At 35.7% G+C, this 18184-nt stretch overlaps 3 protein-coding genes across 3 annotated transcripts; 1 reads left to right on the top strand and 2 right to left on the bottom strand.

Annotated features, from left to right (window-relative positions):
* Window positions 1-4046: 4046 nt before the first annotated feature.
* LOC148842621 (cyclin-dependent kinase F-1-like) lies at window positions 4047-7116 on the bottom strand. The gene is made up of 3 exons (XM_088959881.1): window positions 7007-7116; window positions 6368-6923; window positions 4047-5223 (listed from the first exon to the last, which is right to left on the bottom strand). Exons 2-3 carry the CDS (start codon window positions 6851-6853, stop codon window positions 4297-4299), a joined length of 1413 nt encoding a protein of 470 aa, XP_088816007.1. The 5' UTR covers window positions 6854-6923; window positions 7007-7116; the 3' UTR covers window positions 4047-4296.
* Window positions 7117-7180: 64 nt separating this feature from the next.
* Window positions 7181-8774, top strand: LOC148842620 (cytochrome c-type biogenesis CcmH-like mitochondrial protein). The gene is made up of 4 exons (XM_088959882.1): window positions 7181-7320; window positions 7701-7874; window positions 8222-8353; window positions 8448-8774. The coding sequence occupies exons 2-4, from the start codon at window positions 7731-7733 to the stop codon at window positions 8625-8627; spliced, it is 456 nt and encodes a 151-aa protein (XP_088816008.1). The 5' UTR covers window positions 7181-7320; window positions 7701-7730; the 3' UTR covers window positions 8628-8774.
* A 3043-nt stretch (window positions 8775-11817) lies between these two features.
* On the bottom strand, window positions 11818-15348 carry LOC148842619 (rac-like GTP-binding protein ARAC7). The gene is made up of 8 exons (XM_088959705.1): window positions 14693-15348; window positions 13828-13915; window positions 13585-13694; window positions 13361-13424; window positions 13198-13262; window positions 13040-13105; window positions 12806-12912; window positions 11818-12021 (listed from the first exon to the last, which is right to left on the bottom strand). The coding sequence occupies exons 1-8, from the start codon at window positions 14789-14791 to the stop codon at window positions 11991-11993; spliced, it is 630 nt and encodes a 209-aa protein (XP_088815831.1). The 5' UTR covers window positions 14792-15348; the 3' UTR covers window positions 11818-11990.
* Window positions 15349-18184: the final 2836 nt, after the last annotated feature.

Genomic DNA, 18184 nt, shown 5'->3' with positions numbered 1-18184 from the left:
CTTGACCATTGAGTTGCATAAGTTATTTGATTATTTTTCTATAATTTAATATTTGAATATGTACAATAAATATGTAAAAGGTAATATTTACAAAATTTAAATTATAACGATAAGTTTTGAGTTATATACCAATATATTATATGATAGTCTACAAATTAAATTACTCACTTTAATCAATAAAAGTAGGATAATTTTTGAATTTTATTATTATTATTATTTAAAATTTAATATATGATGTTTCCAGGTCTTTAAGGGAAATGATTGAACTCTCAACATTTTGTAAATCAAAATTTGTAAACGAGAATCCCATGGCACATGGGAACTTGAAGGGTTGCACTTGAGCTTACAGTATGACCTTGGGACAAGAATAGTATAAGAAATATTAGAAGTGGCTGATATGAGTACCAACCAATGAGATTATCCCACATCAAAGGGTGATCCATGTCAGATTAAGAAGGAAATTAAACACCCTATCAAGGGTTAAGAAGATGGCAGACTTAAATAAGAAGCCAACTTTAAGTGGACTTGGGTCGTGTTTGGGAGTTCGTTTTGCCCCAGATGGGCTTCTTCTGAAAAAGTCACCTTTTGAAATGAGCTTATTGAAGAAATGCTTTTTAGTATTTGGTTGGTCACGAGAGTTTTTGTTCAAAATATCTTGTAAACATGAAAAATTATATGGAAATTTTATTCTTTTTGTATGTAAAAAGCCATTCTGAGCTTTTTTTCATCAAACAATGTTTTGATTAGCTTTTGGCTTTGAAAAGAACAAAGCCCGTTGAAGAAACACACTCTGATGTGGCATCACTCATTGAATGTTACGAGGAAATAGATCTACAGATGTGCACTAAAGAGCATTGTTTCCATGATGAACTGTTTCGCATATGTAATATTTGAGAAAATGCCCTTGATATGTACCAACCCACTCAGGTTTCTTTAGTATTTTTCTTTTTGAAATTTTGGATGTATAGACAAAATTTTGATTCATTACTTATTCTACATATTTTTGCAATATATTCTAATATATATTGTTCGTCATTGCATTCTTCACTCTATTCATTCTTAGGCCCCGGGAAAGTTGGTCAATGGGTAACTTTTTCCTATTGATCAATTTTCCATGTTCTTTTTGTATTAAACAATGGGTCCCACAGTAAAGTTATCTTTACTTTCCATCTTTCACCTTAACTTTTTTATCTAAGAAAAATTATTACAAAACATGATATAACTATTTTATCCATTTTAATAATTATTTTTTATGAATAAAAATACCATTTTATTATTTAATTGAGAATCTAAAAATCAAAAGAACATATATAAGTGCATTTATCCAAGTAAATGTTACTCAATAAACATTTGTCTAGATAAATACATTTACCTACCCAAAAACCATTTACTTCAATAAATACACTTACCTAAATAAATTCCACTATTACAAAAGAATAAGGCCTTAATGAAAAGATACCTTTCAAGTATTTCAAATGTAAAATAACTACGTTTATGAAAACTTCATCTTTTTAGTTAATTTGTTAATCTTTGATGGGATTTTATCTGATTTCCCTTTTCAATTTGCAGTGTTATATTTTAATCAATGTATTGGTGTTTGAAAGATTCCATAATTGCACTGAAAAAATGACACGAATGAACCATTCAATTCACAACCCTAGCATCTTTTTTGCCAAAAAAATTTAAAAAGAAAAAGGAAAAGAAGAAACAAACAGTTTTCCTATTTGATGCATGGGGTAAGTTTTACAATATTGATTTCACTATCTCCACCAAAAACAGAATAAAAACTAGTCTACCATGGGGAAAATACCAAGGTAATGCGTGACTACTGCAGGTTGCTTCCACCTATGCATCTTATAATTGATTACTGATCTCGAATGCTGTGTAGATCTGCATTGCTTTCACATGCCTCATTTATTATTGCAGTAATGGCTATATTCCAAATTGTATAAGATGCATTAATTACTGTCATCTTAGTACAACGTTTTATTGCCCTGACAACCGTAGTATATTCCAACTGATTTTGTGTTGGATTATAATTGGGTTGAGATAGGTTCTTGTTAATCAATTATATTTAAAGATCTTATGTTCTTCCACTTTTTTGTTATATTTTAGTGAGATCAGGGATGAATTCTGACGTAAATTGATGCTAAATTCATATGTGATTTATAAAGAGGTTATTAATAGAGTATGAGGGCTGTAATTCAAATTTCTGCATTGGGTTGAATTGAATATTTTATGTCTAAAAAAATAAAATTTATTAACGTTATATTATTTAAAAAGAAGTTCGAGGTGTGGGTCATACACAGGAATCCTTTGGCAAATCTTTTTTAAAAGATTTTATAGTTAAAAAATATAATGAACTTTTGCATTAAGATCTTGACAGTCTGAAGATTGTTTAGTTAAGGCGTATTTTTTTATACGTCTTTTCATGTGAAGACAAATAAAAAAAATAAAAAAAATTGAAAATCTCTATTTGAAGATTCTCGAAAATCACTCAAAACAGGTTTCATGCATCTTTTCAGTATGATGCCTTTTCACAGTTAGATTTTTTTTTTTCAACCAAACAAAAAAAAAAGATGAAAACATAGGCTGTCAGACTTCTAAAAGACGATAGCCCATGCGAAAAGACACACCAAATGGGAGCCCCAATTGTCCTGATTAATAATTGATTCAGTTTTAGGTTCATTTTATAAAACTGATTATCTACCCCAGTCCATGCTCTGCCTGATCAGTTCTGATCCTCTATACATTGTCATAAGGCATCATTTCTCAACCATTTAATAAAATGACCATAAGACCTTAGTTTAACGCTTCTAATTTATTTTTTCCTAACACATTCTTAGGTTGCGTTTGGTTGCTTGTAAAAGGAAAGACAACGAATAATTTTCTTGAAAAAAATAGGATTCTTTAGGAAATTAAATCGTATTCCTATTTTTTTAATGTTTTTTCTTATAAACACATGAATAGTTGAAAATTATATGAGCATTTCAAGATATGTGTCGAGAAGACCAACCTCTGTTCAGAAAATGATTTGAGAAAATGTTCCTATAATTATTACTCACCTTTGGAAAAATGTTCCTGTTCCACAACTTTAATCATTTATTTTTCTTCATTATATGTGCAAGCAAATTAAACCCTAACAGAAAACTACATCTTTAATCTTTTAGCCTCTGTTTATCTCACTATGAGTCGCAGAGGATTTTACATCTCAAAATTTCAGCCATTTGTCTCACCCACTGGCTCTGGTTATAATAGTGCCTACTAAATAGAATAAGAAACAATATAGTTTCGACTTTCATGTAGTTTTGCAAGTAAAAAAAATGAAATTTTCTATACTTTCTTCTCAAGATGTCAATCTGTAGTTTTGCTGGACTCCTTTTCTGAAGCCAATAAAGCCTATGCTATACAAGGATCCAATTGTTTCCAGTGCAAATGAAATTTACATGGTGTAAATGTACGAGTACAAATGGGCTGAGTGAAAATTCTGGTTTTCTTTTGCTTTAGGTTCGCCTTCTGTTATTTTTGTTTGTTTGCAAGGAGTAAAATGGGGCGTAAAATGATATGGCCCTCACTTTATATGAGAGAGAATGAGAGAATGAAAGCATGGGAAGGATGTTTGTTTGGGAGGTATAAATTAGGAAGTAAAATGATGTGATTTATATTCATAAAAAAAATGATGTGATTTATATGAGAAAAGTTTAAGGTAAGGTGGCACAATTTTTGCATGTTTTTGATTCTTTGGGATGCAAAACTTGCATTGCCAAGCAACAGTGCAAAATTCGCATCAGGTAAAAGTGCATACAATAGTTGTAAACATACGCAAACCTGAACCAGGTAAAAGAATGCACTCTGTTGGATTAAACTGAAACTTCACACCTATAAAAAGGTACCATGCTCTTCATACTCGTTTACAAAGTCTGCACTCAAGAACAGTTAGTCTTATATTGGTCCCACCCCACCTACCAACACGAGTCCAAGACTCGACCGACATCTTATCTGATGGATCATCAAGTAGGATAAATGGACAGACCTAGCCTAGGTTTGTCACAAGCTTTATGGATCAATTAGATCATTATACGAAAATTCAGTCCTGAACTAGGTCCAGGTCCATAGTTCAGCATCATATAGCAAATACACTTTTATAACTTAAAATTATCTTCCATTATAGTACAATTAATTGGTTTTGATGGAAGTATAGATGATTGCCTCAGTACATGTATAAGAATATTCCATGATGACTAGAAGGATGGAGAACATTGAATTTAGTGCTTGGTGGTAGTACCTTCTTGAAATTCAAGAGAACCGAATAGAGAAACCAGTACCAGTGCTTGAAATGCCCACATTGCCAAATTCATCAAAGTCAGAGTCTGAATTTATGTCATTATAGTCACACCACCCGCCAGGAGATGCTTCATCTGGTCCGCTCTTTGTAGAAGGAACTCTCAGCTCAGTCACAGGTACTGGTAAAGGATCTTCATTGAAGTACTTTTCATGGAGCAGCTCCATTGCAGTAGCTCTGCTTGATGGGTCATAGCAAATAAGTCTTTTCACAATACTGATTTCATCGGAGGAACGGTTTGGGAGGCAAGCTTCCAAACCAAGTGGGTTCTTAATATTGCTGAAGGATATTTTACCATAATCAGGAAGTTTTTGACAACCCTGCCAGGTTTCCTCAGTCAAGTTTCCCAATACATAAACGATCCTGCTAAGTTGATCGATATCAGAAGTTCCGGGGAAAAGAGGCTCCAAGTTGAAAAGCTCTGCAAATATGCATCCCAATGACCATAGATCAATCTCTTGCCCATAATTTGTGGATCCATAGAGTAGTTCAGGGGCCCTGAACCAACGAGTTCCAACACATGATGTTAGGGCACCTGATGTGTCTTCTCCAGCCTCTAACTCGTAAGAATAAGAGCTCTTAAAAGGGTCATCATCAATATCGCTTGTTGTGCACGTAGCAAGACAAGATGTGTCTCCATCAGGAAAGTTAGTTTCTTTATCGGTTTCATCCATGAAATCTTTAGTTGTGAAATCATATGGTTCTCTCAAATGTTCTTTACTCGCAGTTGCTTGCACTTGGTTATGGGAATATTCCAGGCATGAATTGTCCGTTTGTGGAATAGTTTCAGGTTGTTGAGGTGTCCATGTCTGATTTGAAATATTTTGCTCATGTAGATTTGTGTCCTCCGCAACAAATCCAGGTTCAAGAAGTATCCTTGCCTGGTAAATGAATACAAATCAATCTACAAATTTCTGGTGCTAGAAGAAAATGTTACGATAGTTACAACACTATGTTTCCTTCCTAAGAAACGACAGCATTAAATGTTATTGAACATAGTGAGCTTATCAATATCTCTGTGAAAAGAATATGATAAAGTAGAAATAGAGAAATATAAACACCCATTATAGTTTTAAGAGATAAGCCTTTAGGCAGTCTCAAGACTGGCTAAAGTGAAGCTCTGAGATTACATGTAGATTAAAACCAATTATATAGTTGGTACTGAAATCTATTTGAGCTCAAAATTTTCTTTATTTTTTATGTTTTTACAAGGATTATATGTAGGCTAAAAGCAATTATATAGTTCATACTGAAGTCTCAAAATGAAGGTCAGTGTCTTTCATCTCTTAAATTTCAACTGTCTTAAGCGTTAAAATGCCTGCACATACCACAATGCAGGAGTACCAAATGAATGTATATAGATTTCTTGTTGCCATAGTGATGCATTCCATATTCTAACAGAAACAGGACTTGTATGCCAAGCAAGTTGACACAATCACTTGGCCATTGGACATGCCCATGATCAAGTGTCACAGCATCATCTTCAGGTGCCTTGTGCACAAGTAGTGGGAACATAGTTCATGCCTGTGGCACAATCACTTGGCCGTTGGACATGCCCATGATCAAGTGTCACAGCATCATCTTCGGGTGCCTTCTTAACACTTTCCATTTTCTACTTTCACATAAAAATGAGCAACCATAGCTGTGATAAAGGAATAAGTTCCATAAGTTTCTTTATTTCTGAAATTGCTTCGACTTTCTGCTGCAATGCAATGGGGCATGTGAACATTCTTCCTTCTGGATTGATGAAAACTAAAATCAATCCAGTATGCATACACAGTTTATAGAAGTTTATGCGTCTGAAGTGGAGGCACTGGCTATCATCTTGAAAGCATACGAGTTAGGCAAACTTCTACTCGAATATATTCATCTAAGAGCTTAGTTAAATTACAAGTATGAATTCAAACAATAAGTATATATTCCATACTTGTAACAGAACTTTCTGCTGCAATCTAGAATCTAATTGTGAACCATATATAATCGGGAGGGGAAAGAACATGAAGTCCGTATATCTTAGAGCATTACCTGTCCAAAATCCGCTAATTTGAGAACACCATCGCTAGAAATCAACAAATTTGCGGGCTTGAGGTCTCGATGAACGATCGAATTCCTGTGACAAGCATCAACGCCGTGCAATATCTGAATCATCCATCGCTTGATCTCTCCAACGGAGATACCGTTGTCCCAATTCCTCTTAGCTTCCTTAATCACCGATGCGAGATCGGTAGTTAGAAATTCGAGTACGAGAACGGCATCCTCGTCTTCCCGCCAAAAGTACTCGTGGAGAGCAATGATGTTTGGAGAGCTTTGGAGGATCTGTAGGGCTTCGATCTCTCTGAAAGCGCTCTGGTAGTCGTGGACCTCTTTCAGGGCGACGGTGAGACCGTCGGAGAGGCGAACAGCCTTGTAAACGTCAGAGTAAGTGCCAGAACCTACTTGTTCGAGGATCTTGTATCGTTGAGTGATTTCTGTGCGGCTGAAGATGCTCCAGCTTTTAGAGGGAGGATCCATGGCGAATATAAGACCTAGGTTTTCTGCTAATGTAGGCAAATACTCAAATCTTCGAGCTCCGTTGCAGGCACTGTGAAAAGTCTAGGGCTTTTTAGCTGCAGAGCTCAAAAATTAATTTTTTTTAATAATAAAAAAGCCAAAAAAAATCCTCACCAGGAGCGACTGAATGAGAGAGAGAGAGAGAAGAGACAGAGTACCGAGCGGTTTGACCTATCCTTATACCGTTATTTGCTCACCGTTACCGAGCGGTTTGATTTGAGCTACGTCAGTGGTGGGATCCACATTTATGAAGATCCAAATCCATTGTGTATTTCTTGGGTCCCACAACTTGTTAACCCGTGCGCTTTTTCTTTCCCTGATTCAAGTCTGCAACGTAAAGCCATTGCCCATTAATTGGACTGATATATTTTTTTTCTTCTTCTCCGTTTTCTTCGAAGATCTGTTGGGGTTTCGAATTTTCCTTTCAAGTAAGTTTATTTATTGGGTTTCATTTCGATTTCGGAGCAATACTCGGTTGTGATTTTTCTACTCAACTTTTTAATTCTGGTTTGCTTATATTTTGTAATTGATATAATTTATGTTGTTGCGATAAGTTATATTGCTAGAAGCCCACGTCTTTGCTTTGATCATTATCTGATCTTTCGTCCTGTTCTTCCTTCTGTTAAAATCTCACTAGGAAATAGAGGTTCATTCTGGGTGGCTGTTGCTAAACAGAGAAGCTGTGGGTTGTCGGGATGTTTATGAGTTTTTGCAGAGAAAGTTTTTGAAGAAATGCTTAAGAAGATAAAGTAGCATTCTTTTTAGTTTCTTTCTTTCTATTTTATCATTCTTGATACTCTATTTGCAGTTGTCCTAGGCTTGGCAAGTTTGGTTCACAATGGAGGGCGAAGAGGATGCCGTGAAGAAGGCACAGATGGAGGAAGCTCGGGCTAGAAACATTAGCCACAATGTTCGTTGCACCGAGTGTGGAAGCCAATCCATTGAGGACTCACAAGCAGATGTCGCCATTCTGCTCAGGAAGGTATCTCATTCAGATTCATTTCTTTGCTTATGTATCGCCCCAATTACCTGCTTTTCTTTTCATAAAAGATGGTTCAGTATTTACCCAAAAAAAAAAGAAAAAAGTTCAATATGGGTGATTGAATTTTGAAACTTGATATTCAACCACACCACGTCTGCAGTTGATTTGGTCTTCCACTCTTTTTCACTCATATTCAAGTTTTGATGTCATAAAGGCAACCTACCTGGAAGGCTGGAACACTTCTTTACTTTTGTTTCCTTTTAGACTGCCTTGACCATCCCCCCCTAAAAAAATAAAGCTTTTACCCCCCTATAGCCATGCTCATGTTGCTTGTGTCGTCACTGCAGTTGATTCGTGATGAAATTCGTGCTGGGAAAACTGATAAAGATATCTATAAAAAGCTCGAGGAAGAATTTGGAGAGACTGTTCTCTATGCCCCACGTTTTGATATGCAGACAGCAGCTTTGTGGCTATCACCTGTGAGTTGTAAAGCAAACAATTGAACTTGATCCAAACTAATGGTACAGGTTCTTTGTGTTAATAATATTGTTCATATATTGGTTTTGGTTACAGTTTCTAGTTGCGGGAGCAGCAGCAGTGATATGGGCATATCAGAAGCACAGACAGAAGACAAATGTGCACATCATGGCACTGAACCTAGTGAGAGGCGTTCCCTTGACCCCAAAAGAGAAACAAACGATGCTAGAGACACTGATACCTCCTCCACGAGGAAATAGGTGGTGGCGCAACTGACATCTCACTTGCCACTGATCTAGTGGCTTCCACTTGGTGATGATGAATTTACACTGTAGCTTGTGGTAGTGGAATGGATTTTTACAATCCACAAGTTTGATTATGTTACTCTTATTAATCTTTTATAAATTTTATTCCTTTCATTCAGCTTCTTCTGAATCAAATATCACTTTCCAAGCATTTAAATGAATTGTTTTGCTATTGAATACATTTTCCAAAGAAATCATTCATTTCCATTTAGGCCCCTTTTGGTAATTTAATACCTAGGAAAACGTAATTATCAGATTAAGTGTTTTCTGTGAAACACTTGTCCGAATAAGTGTATTTATTCATGCTATTTTATTTCCTAGGTAAATAAGATTATGACTGTTTTAGCTATAAAAATAATTATTAAAAGGAGCAATTTTGTCTCATCCAAGTATTGGCAACTTTTCTTGGTGGGAAAGTTATTTACCCACCTAGGAAATGGGTATGACTTATTCTGATTAGTGATACTTAAGAAAAATAAAATTTTCATGGACCCACATAAATCTGAAAAAAATCATGGATTTTTTGGTCAATGAAAACCAACTTAATTATAAGTGATAATAAACACAAAAGGCTATTAAGGCTAATCCCATTAAGAAACTCCATTTAGAGAATAAGTTAGCTGAAATAATGTCAACAATGAAAATTGGCATTACGGACCAAGTAAAATACTATCTGTTAACAGTAGCAAACCTAACAAATCTTGTGTGTTACCAAGCCACAAGAACAGAGACAAAACATGTATTTTTTTTTTTTGAAGCCTACAGAGACAAAAACTGTATTAGCAGGTGAGGAAGGGAAGGCCCCATAAGACATCTGTAATCCCCTAGCTGATGATGAATGGGACAAAGAGGTTTTATGCCTTCCAACAGAATTTTGGTGATTGATTGAACATCACTCCGGAAGAAATCATACTACAATATTAACCGACTGCTAGTTAATCCCAAGTCCTCTTGTATAGAACGGCCAAGAACAGCTGCAACCAAGCATGGAAATAATGGCACTACCCTGTCTTCATAGCTTAGATCAGTTGTAAACAGGCATTATTGTGTCTTTTTTTTTACAATTCTTTACTTTTTTTATATTTTCTCCTGTACAATCTAGAATTGTCATATCAGCCTTCAATAATAAGCCCCTCTGAACTTAACAGTTCTATCAGAATGCATTAAACTCAATAATAAATGCCATCAACCATAGCTGAACTTGAGGTGTCCAGCACCCAAAAACCATAAAACAGAAAGCTGAAGTCTGATGCGTGAGAGAAAGGAATTGTACGGAATCCTTTGGGCTTAATTTGGAAGAAATATAAATACAAATATATAAAATACAAAACTTTGTATTTTATATTATTTTATATGCATCTGTACTGTATATATTTGTATGTGTAATTTTTCAAACTAAGCCTTAGGAACTTTCCCTTTTATTTTGTATCAAACCAAACACCCAACCATAGCCCAATCAAAGTAGATTCTTTACCTACACTCCCTTCTTTGGAAAAAGAAGTTTATACCATTCATTTCCATCAAATCTTTGAAACTCTCCATAAGATACGTAGCTGATGATACATAACATAATTCCACCAAAGGTCATAACTTATAACCTTTAAAATTAAAATAATTATTCATATATAATATATAAATATGAATAAACATAGAAAAAATTCACTAATCATATCAAATAAGTTGTTCTCCTACATGATACACCCCATTTTTTGGTATTACCTTTTTGCACATTATTCACAAAGATACCACGACATCCATTAATCTTAACCGTGGAAAACCTGCAGTAACATGGGTTTGATTTCACTCCACTTTCAGAGAGATGCTGAGGGACCCATTTCAGCTACTAGGTGACTTACAAGGATGATGATATGGCGCAGAGCCAAACAGCCCACCATGTGGTGGCCCTATTAATTGGCCAGGCACTCAGCCTTGTACTCCACCATGTATTGGTGATTGGTTTCTGTGACAAATATTTCAATAAAAAATTTAATTTTATAATATAAAAGATAATATCAGAGAAGGGCTTATTGTGAACAGTTGGCAAGCATTTTGGCTGAAACTGACTCGTGAATATCTTTCTATCAAGAAGATGTTGGGCCAGACCTCCAGGAAAAAAATGTCATCATGATGAAGAATTCTGGTTAATTCAGTAAGCTCACTAAATGATCTGACTAAAAGACTCGCTCCCATATAAAAATGTCAGCAAATTGGATTCACCCCACACACGCCCCAACCGTGTATTGAGAACATTTTCCCGTACCGTGACCAAGTATGGGAGATGTTCCCAAGGCACGCTTAGAGGTGTGCAAATAGGACATCAATCTGAACTCTGACTTCGGCTTGACCCATATGTGATTAATCACTCAGAGACACTTAGACCAACACAACTAATAATGAAACTTGAGTACAGAACCTGACCCAACTAAACCAATACAATTCAATTAATCGAGACTCAATTACAGCACCTGGCTCGATCCTATTGGGCCACAATTGAGTCTGGCTTGACAGATAAACAATACCCTTAATCAAGAAACGCCATTCTTTAAACATGCTTTGTGCCCAAAGCCCAATGTGTGTTGTTGCTCTTTGAAGTTGAAACACTTTTACTCTACCAAATACTGTTTTCCAACATTAAAGTTGAACATGTCAAGTTTGGTGGGATATTGCCTCAGCCCAATGTGCGGCTGTAGAGATCCGGAACCAATCCAATGAGGTGAGTTCACTATTTAACCCAATGTGTTGACAAACTTGACAATCAACTTTGGGTAAAGCAATTTTTTCAACCCGAACCCGACCTTTTGAAATCAACATTTTATCAGAATGATTTGGGTTATGTTCGAACTAATGCAGACCAAGTTGCGCCCTAATTAATTAAGGGTCACATAGCCCCATGAGATTATGATCCACATTGCCTGCCCATGACCTCACCCATCACATTACAAAGCTATAAGATTGATTAGGGGCACATCCCAAGTTTTAAAAACGAGGCACACCCCTTTTGAAAAGACAAAAGGTAACCCTTATTAAAGCATGTGGCCCCTTTGTCAAAAAATGGGTTGTGCTCTTATCAGAACCCTTGAGGAAGAAAAAAAAAAGAGCAAGAATGGGTACCATAGAGAATCTCTGCTGCAATCATGGCACATTAGAAACATTAGAGGAGCTGACGTCAAATTGATTGTATTTGATATATTCTATATAACAAATAAGTCTTGGCTTTTAACAAAACCAAAAAGAAAAAGACATTCCTAGCATTACCAAAAGCCATGAGAGAACCAAAAGTTCCCCCTACCCAACTCACTGAATTACAAGCACAAATACAACAGCCTCCATGTAATTACACAACACAGCCTCCACACATGATACTCCTGCAGATAATTCAACAAAAAAATAGAAAACATTCAGGACAGATGTACGAATAGAAATGCAGTCTTCAAAAATTAACTAAAGAGGTCACAAAATAAAACTCTGCAAAGGTGGAGTATTCTTTAACTCGTAACTGAAACAATTGATTTGAGAATAGATCTTGCTTTGTTTGTTTGTGAACAATATGAAGTGTACAACAGTGAAGGGATAACAAATGGATGTCCTGATGTCCGTGGAGACAATAGTCCCCTGTATGGACTCTTTTATGCTGTATGTATATTATCAATAGAATTCTCAGCATCCCTAACATTAACAGTGCAGATTAGTTCAGGACAAAACACGTGAATTGTGGGTGCCCATGGGCATGGGCTTCATCTAAATACAGTGGATTCTGATAGTTGCACCTCTGATGACCCTACACAGATCAGTGACGACTTTAACCTAAGAAATACCCAGAAGCAAAATGTTAATCCTTTTACCAAGGGAACACTGTTTACTGTGGATTTGGTCAAATTTGGACTTCAAAGGAACACAGAAGAAAGTGAGAGAGGGAAAAAAAAAAAAGAAAAAACAAAGTCTGATGTCTCAAATCTGGATGCAATTTTCTTGGCTGCTTCATCATTGTATCTCATTCAAATTTAAATATACTTTTAATTTACTCAAACCCATAACAGGTAGGACCAAACCAGTTTACTGTAAGGGTTGAATTTGCGCAAATTATCTACCCGTTACAGTTTGTGAACTAATTTATGTGAATTCCTTGAACAGATACGGACAAGAACTTACAGGACTGAGCAACCAGACTTCCTCTGCCTTTTCTTCCTAGCCATCTCCTTCCTTCTTGGAGGTTGAAGAACAACCTTGATTGCAGTATCAAAAACAGCTTTAATGTTCTGATTAATCAAAGTGAAGAAGACGTCAGTCAAGCAATCAGTAACATTTTAATAAAACTGCAAAAACAATAGAAACAAGGGAGAAGCAAAGGATCCAAAGTATTTTCATATGGATCTAAGCATCTACTTGCTGAGTTTTCGAGCTGCATTCAATATAGGCTGCTGCACCAATTTGTTTCCTCAGCTCCTCTCCCTAAACACAAACCAGAAAACAAGATTATGTCCTGCTCCATCACATAAAGCAGTACAGGATTTAAAAAATGAATGAAATTATCCAGAACACACTTGAGCAGATGTTATTGCAGCAGAGCCGACATGATCAGCCAGATAACCTTTGTCGTCACGGAGATCTGAAGAGAAAAAGCAGCTGCATAAATGGCAATTACTAGAGTAATATTCTACTGTGAAATGTCCAACCAGAATATCAACGTATCAGAATCTTGCATACCCAACTTTGTTCCAACAAGAACAATTGGAACATTCGGCGCAAATCTACGAAGTTCAGGCATCCACTAAGGGAAAAAACAAAGACAAAAATCAGTTGCTAAGCTTGTAGACTTCAATTTGTATGAAGATGATAAACTGCTTATAACATAATCCATACACAAAGATGTATAAAAGAAGAAATGAGAAAACAGAGAAGGACGGGAATGGAACTGATAATATATTTACCTTCTTGAGAACATTTTCATAGCTTGCCCTGCTGAGTAAGGAGAAGGCCAAAACGAATACATCCGCTCCTCTATAGCTCAGTGGCCTCAAGCGGCTATAATCTTCCTGACCTGTAAATCAAACAAAAAAATAACAATGGATGAAATGAGGAGCCAAATACCAGAGAAATTTTGCAAGAATACAAACTCAAATACAAAGAAAGAAACTACAAGCAGAAGAAATCAGTAAATGGGCTAAAAATACCTGCAGTATCCCATAATCCCAAGTTGACAATGCTCCCATCCACAGCCACATTAGCACTAAAGTTGTCAAAAACAGTGGGTATATAATCCTGTCCACCAGAGAGAGAGAGAGAGAGAGAGAGAGAGAGAAGCCGTCAGACAATACAGTAATGAAGAACCCCAAAATAAATGAAATGGAAAAAAAAGAAAGAATATGAGAACCACGAAAAGCTTTGCTCCTCTTTTGGAAGAATTGAATATATATAATAAAAAGACTAAAAAGGAAGAATTTTATACTTTTATGTAAGGTGAAAAACCTGTAACTGTCTACGTTATCCATTTGAAACACAAGAAGAGAAACGACGGTGAGGAAAAGAAAATGAGAATCGACTCCTGTATAAAATAAAAAACAAAAACAGATGAACCTTTTAAGAAAACTCAGAAGAGGAAAGTATAGTAAATAAGGCATCGTAAACAAGGAAGACCAGAAATCCAGAAAGAAAGCAAGAAGAAACCCAGCTCCGAAATTGCCTTTCCTCGAGAACCACCACACTGAAATCAATAACCCATAAGCAGAAATAACAACTGGGCAAAGAAATTACGGAGAAACAAGAAAAGAAGAAAATAGAGAACAATACGAAGAGAAAAATAAACAGAAGGATATATAAGCAGAAAACCCAGCTCAATAAATTGCAGATTTTGGAACCACCACACAGGAATCTACAACCCATCAACAGGCTCCGCACCTCGGAAAAGAAAATGAAGTAGGACATAACAGAAAAAAGAAAAAGGAAAACAGTATGTAGAGAACGAGAACGAGAACGAGAACGAGAAAGGGCGCGCGTTTAACAGTTTGGACTTTGGAGTTGGGTATCAGTGAAACTTACTGTCGGGAACTTGTTACTGGTATAACAAATGAGCATACAGGTCTTTCCAACAGCTCCATCTCCAACTGTGACACACTTGATGAACTTCGAAGCACTCATCCTCAGATCCTCTCAACTTACTTTAACTAGAACTATGACAGCTTCGGCGCTAGATGAAACAGTATCAGCTGAAACAGTCCCCAATAATTCAGAACTCAGAAGCTTCTACACTCTCTTTCTCTCTCTGTATATTCCAATCAAAAAGTTGAAACCATGAAGGAGGGGAAGAAGAAAGAGGAAGATTGAGTTTGAGAGAATAGTAGAATACCCAAGTGAGGGAGCTCGATGATATATAGGCTGTTTGTGTTCATGTGTTGTGGTTTCAAGAAAAATTAAAAAAAAAATAATAATACAACCCGAGCCGCGAGCGAGCGGGGGATGCTTTGGGGTTTGGTGGTCAAAGGGTCTCAGTAGTCGCTAGTCACTACCATCTCTGCACTTGTCATCCCTCTCAATAAATTTCAAAATCTAACAGAACAGAAAAGTTTTGAAACGCAGAAAGCAGAGGAATCGGGTCCCACCCTTCAAACGGCTTTCCCCACACCCCCGCCCCCCCCCCACCCTGCTCCGTGGGATATTGGGATCCAACCATAAAACACCTCCTTTTTTTCACAGACAGCTGACGGACATGAGCTTTTTTGTTGAAATGTTTCTCCGGTTGTTAAATTACTGAAAAGGCCTTGGAGCTTCCAATATTAACGACCACTGGACTGTTGTAGAGTGACCAAAATGAGAAGGGTGCTTTAGCCTTCTGGGTTGAGTTGATGGGTAGTTGGTCAGCTGCTGCTTGACTGTGTCCTCTGGCATTGGGGAATGGGGCAGAGAGATTCACATTTTACAGTCGTTTCCACGTTCAAAACTGTAGATGCCTTTCCAAAATCGCTGGATTGGAATTTTGTCTTCTCGACGGGGATATTGCAAAGAGCCATGATTTGGATAGAGCCTGCAACCTTGGCGCGTGGCGCCAGTAATTCTGATTGTAGATCCTCGCAACGTTCGATCCTTCCTATTTAAAAAAATTGAAATCTAAACCCAGTGAGTTTCTGCTACGCAGATTTTGAGGGGATTCCTTAATAAATATGTTTCAGATAAACCCCAAAGTAAAAACAAAAGAAGTAACCAAAGAGAGAGAGAGAGACTTATGGACTAAGATACTGCCTGTATATGCACGAGGGTGAGATTCCAGAACTCCTGAATTTCGTATATCTTGACAGGCCACACTCTGGCAATCAGGATTTTGGCATTTTTTTGAACACGCGGAGGGATGAAACGCAATTTTTTCTTAACGAAATTCCTTTTAGCTTTACAAACATGAAATTTCATGCATTGCCCGTTTCTTTTGAGTCTACTACTACTGGCATGAAACTAAAATCCACAGTTTGCGCTCACATCTAGCTTGCCCATGAGATAAGAAACCAATAATAGGGCAAAAACTTTTAATGGGAGAAAAAAAAAATATTGGGGACAGAGAGCTCAAGAATTAAAGCTTTTACTCTGTCGTTTCTGCTGTCTCCATGAGTAGAGATGTTTTGCCGAAGTCTATTATTAAGAAATAAAAAATGAAAATGAGACAGAGAAACGACGAATCATACATTACTGTTCCTAATAAGTACAAATTAGCTTAATTATTTGAAAGACAAATGCTTAAGAAATACAAAGGCTAAAATTAATGGAATCGTACCTGCTCTTTTTCGATAAATGAATCCGTTAGGGGTGTGAATGGTAATTGAAAATTTGATTTAGAATTTGATATTTAATATAATTGAATTGAATTTGAATAATTTGAATATCTAATTAGTCGAGTTCGAATATTTTATTCTTACTGAATAGTTAATTGGATTCGAATTTGGATATAACATATCCAAATTTAATCAATTATTTAATTCTTATATATTATATAAAATATTTTATATCACTTATATATAATAATTAAGTTATATAAATAATTTATATATTTATATATTTTATATAAATAAAATATTTATTTTATATAAATAAAATATTTATTTTATATATATTAAATATTTAAAATAATTAACTAATCAAATTCGAATTCAAATATTAATTTCCAATATCCGTCAGATATCCAATCAAATTCAAATATTGAATTTTCTAGTCCAATTTGAATTCGAATATTAATTAATCCAATTCAAATTTGATCCGTTTATGCCCCTAAAACCCGCCATCTGTTATAAATGAGGAGCAATCTGCGAAGAAATTCGAGAGGATAGCAAATACAGGACATATGAGAACCTTGCCAAATAGCGCCACGTTTGAAAGAATCTGAAACTTCTTCATGTAATTTCTCCATGCCCTACTCATCTCTTTTCCAACGGCAGACTGTCCGTCCTTCTCATGTTATGTATGTTTTGAGCTCAAACGCTCTCCTTCAGGTCCAGAGTAATTTCTCAACTTCAATTAATTACAGTGATTCGATCAAATCCTATTTTCGTTGAACAATGTAAATATGTTTTTTGAGCATACCTGTACATCTTTGTTTGCAGACTCCGTAAGTTTCAAAAGAAAACGTTGTCGAGATTATCTGTTCAATCTTCGTACGTGTTTGGTTCGGCGTTTATGATAAGTCATTTATTTGTACATTTTCATTTTAAATGTTCATTTATATTTGTTCATTTTATATTAGGAACGAATTGAATTGGGTTGGTTTGAGTCTTTTTTTTTTTTCAATCGATCCAACCTAGTTGGTTTATTTATTGACTAAATCAAAATCGACTAATTATGAAGTAAAACCAACTCAAACATGAAGGGTCGGTTTGGGTCAGTTTATCGGTTATATATATATAACTATTTATATTTAAATTTATTTATTTTTAGTTTTTTTATGTAAAACTGTTTTTTTGTCAATATATATTTAAATTTATACAAAATTGAATTAAATATTGTATCATTGTATTATATTTGTATTGGTTTTATGTTTTTAGTTTTTACCATATACATTTAACATATAGGGTAGGGACTAATTAATAATTATTTTAAAATATAGGATCGGTTCGGTTTGGTTTGGCTTCGGTTTTCATGAAACCGAACTGGGTTGTTGATTTATTTTTTCATACAAACCGAAATCGACCAATGACTTTGAAAAACCGACCAACTCGGGTCGGGTCGGGCCGGTTTGGTTGGTTTGACATTTAATGTGAATACCCCTACTTTAAACGTTTCCTATTTTTGTTGTTTGGTTGGATTTCACTTTAAACATTTTTTACTCTCCACCTCATATTAATACCCATTAAAGTGTGCCACATTAGCATTTGGTTTCAAGAATTTGACGTTTCCCCAAATGCCCTCATGCACAAAAATCAAAAGCATTTCAGTTTTCTACCATTTATTTGATAAACGGTACACCAAACAGTTGTTTCATTTTGCTTCATATGCAATAAACACCAATACCTATGTGGTGTTGATGTGGCGGCATTTTTTCAATAAACACCCACG

Source organism: Nelumbo lutea, chromosome 8, assembly GCF_056320005.1.
Source record: "Nelumbo lutea isolate HS-2025 chromosome 8, American lotus-T2T, whole genome shotgun sequence".
NCBI classification, from domain to species: domain Eukaryota; kingdom Viridiplantae; phylum Streptophyta; class Magnoliopsida; order Proteales; family Nelumbonaceae; genus Nelumbo; species Nelumbo lutea.
The sequence above is the reverse complement of the archived record's forward strand: the minus strand, read 5'-3'. Positions and strand labels throughout refer to the sequence as shown.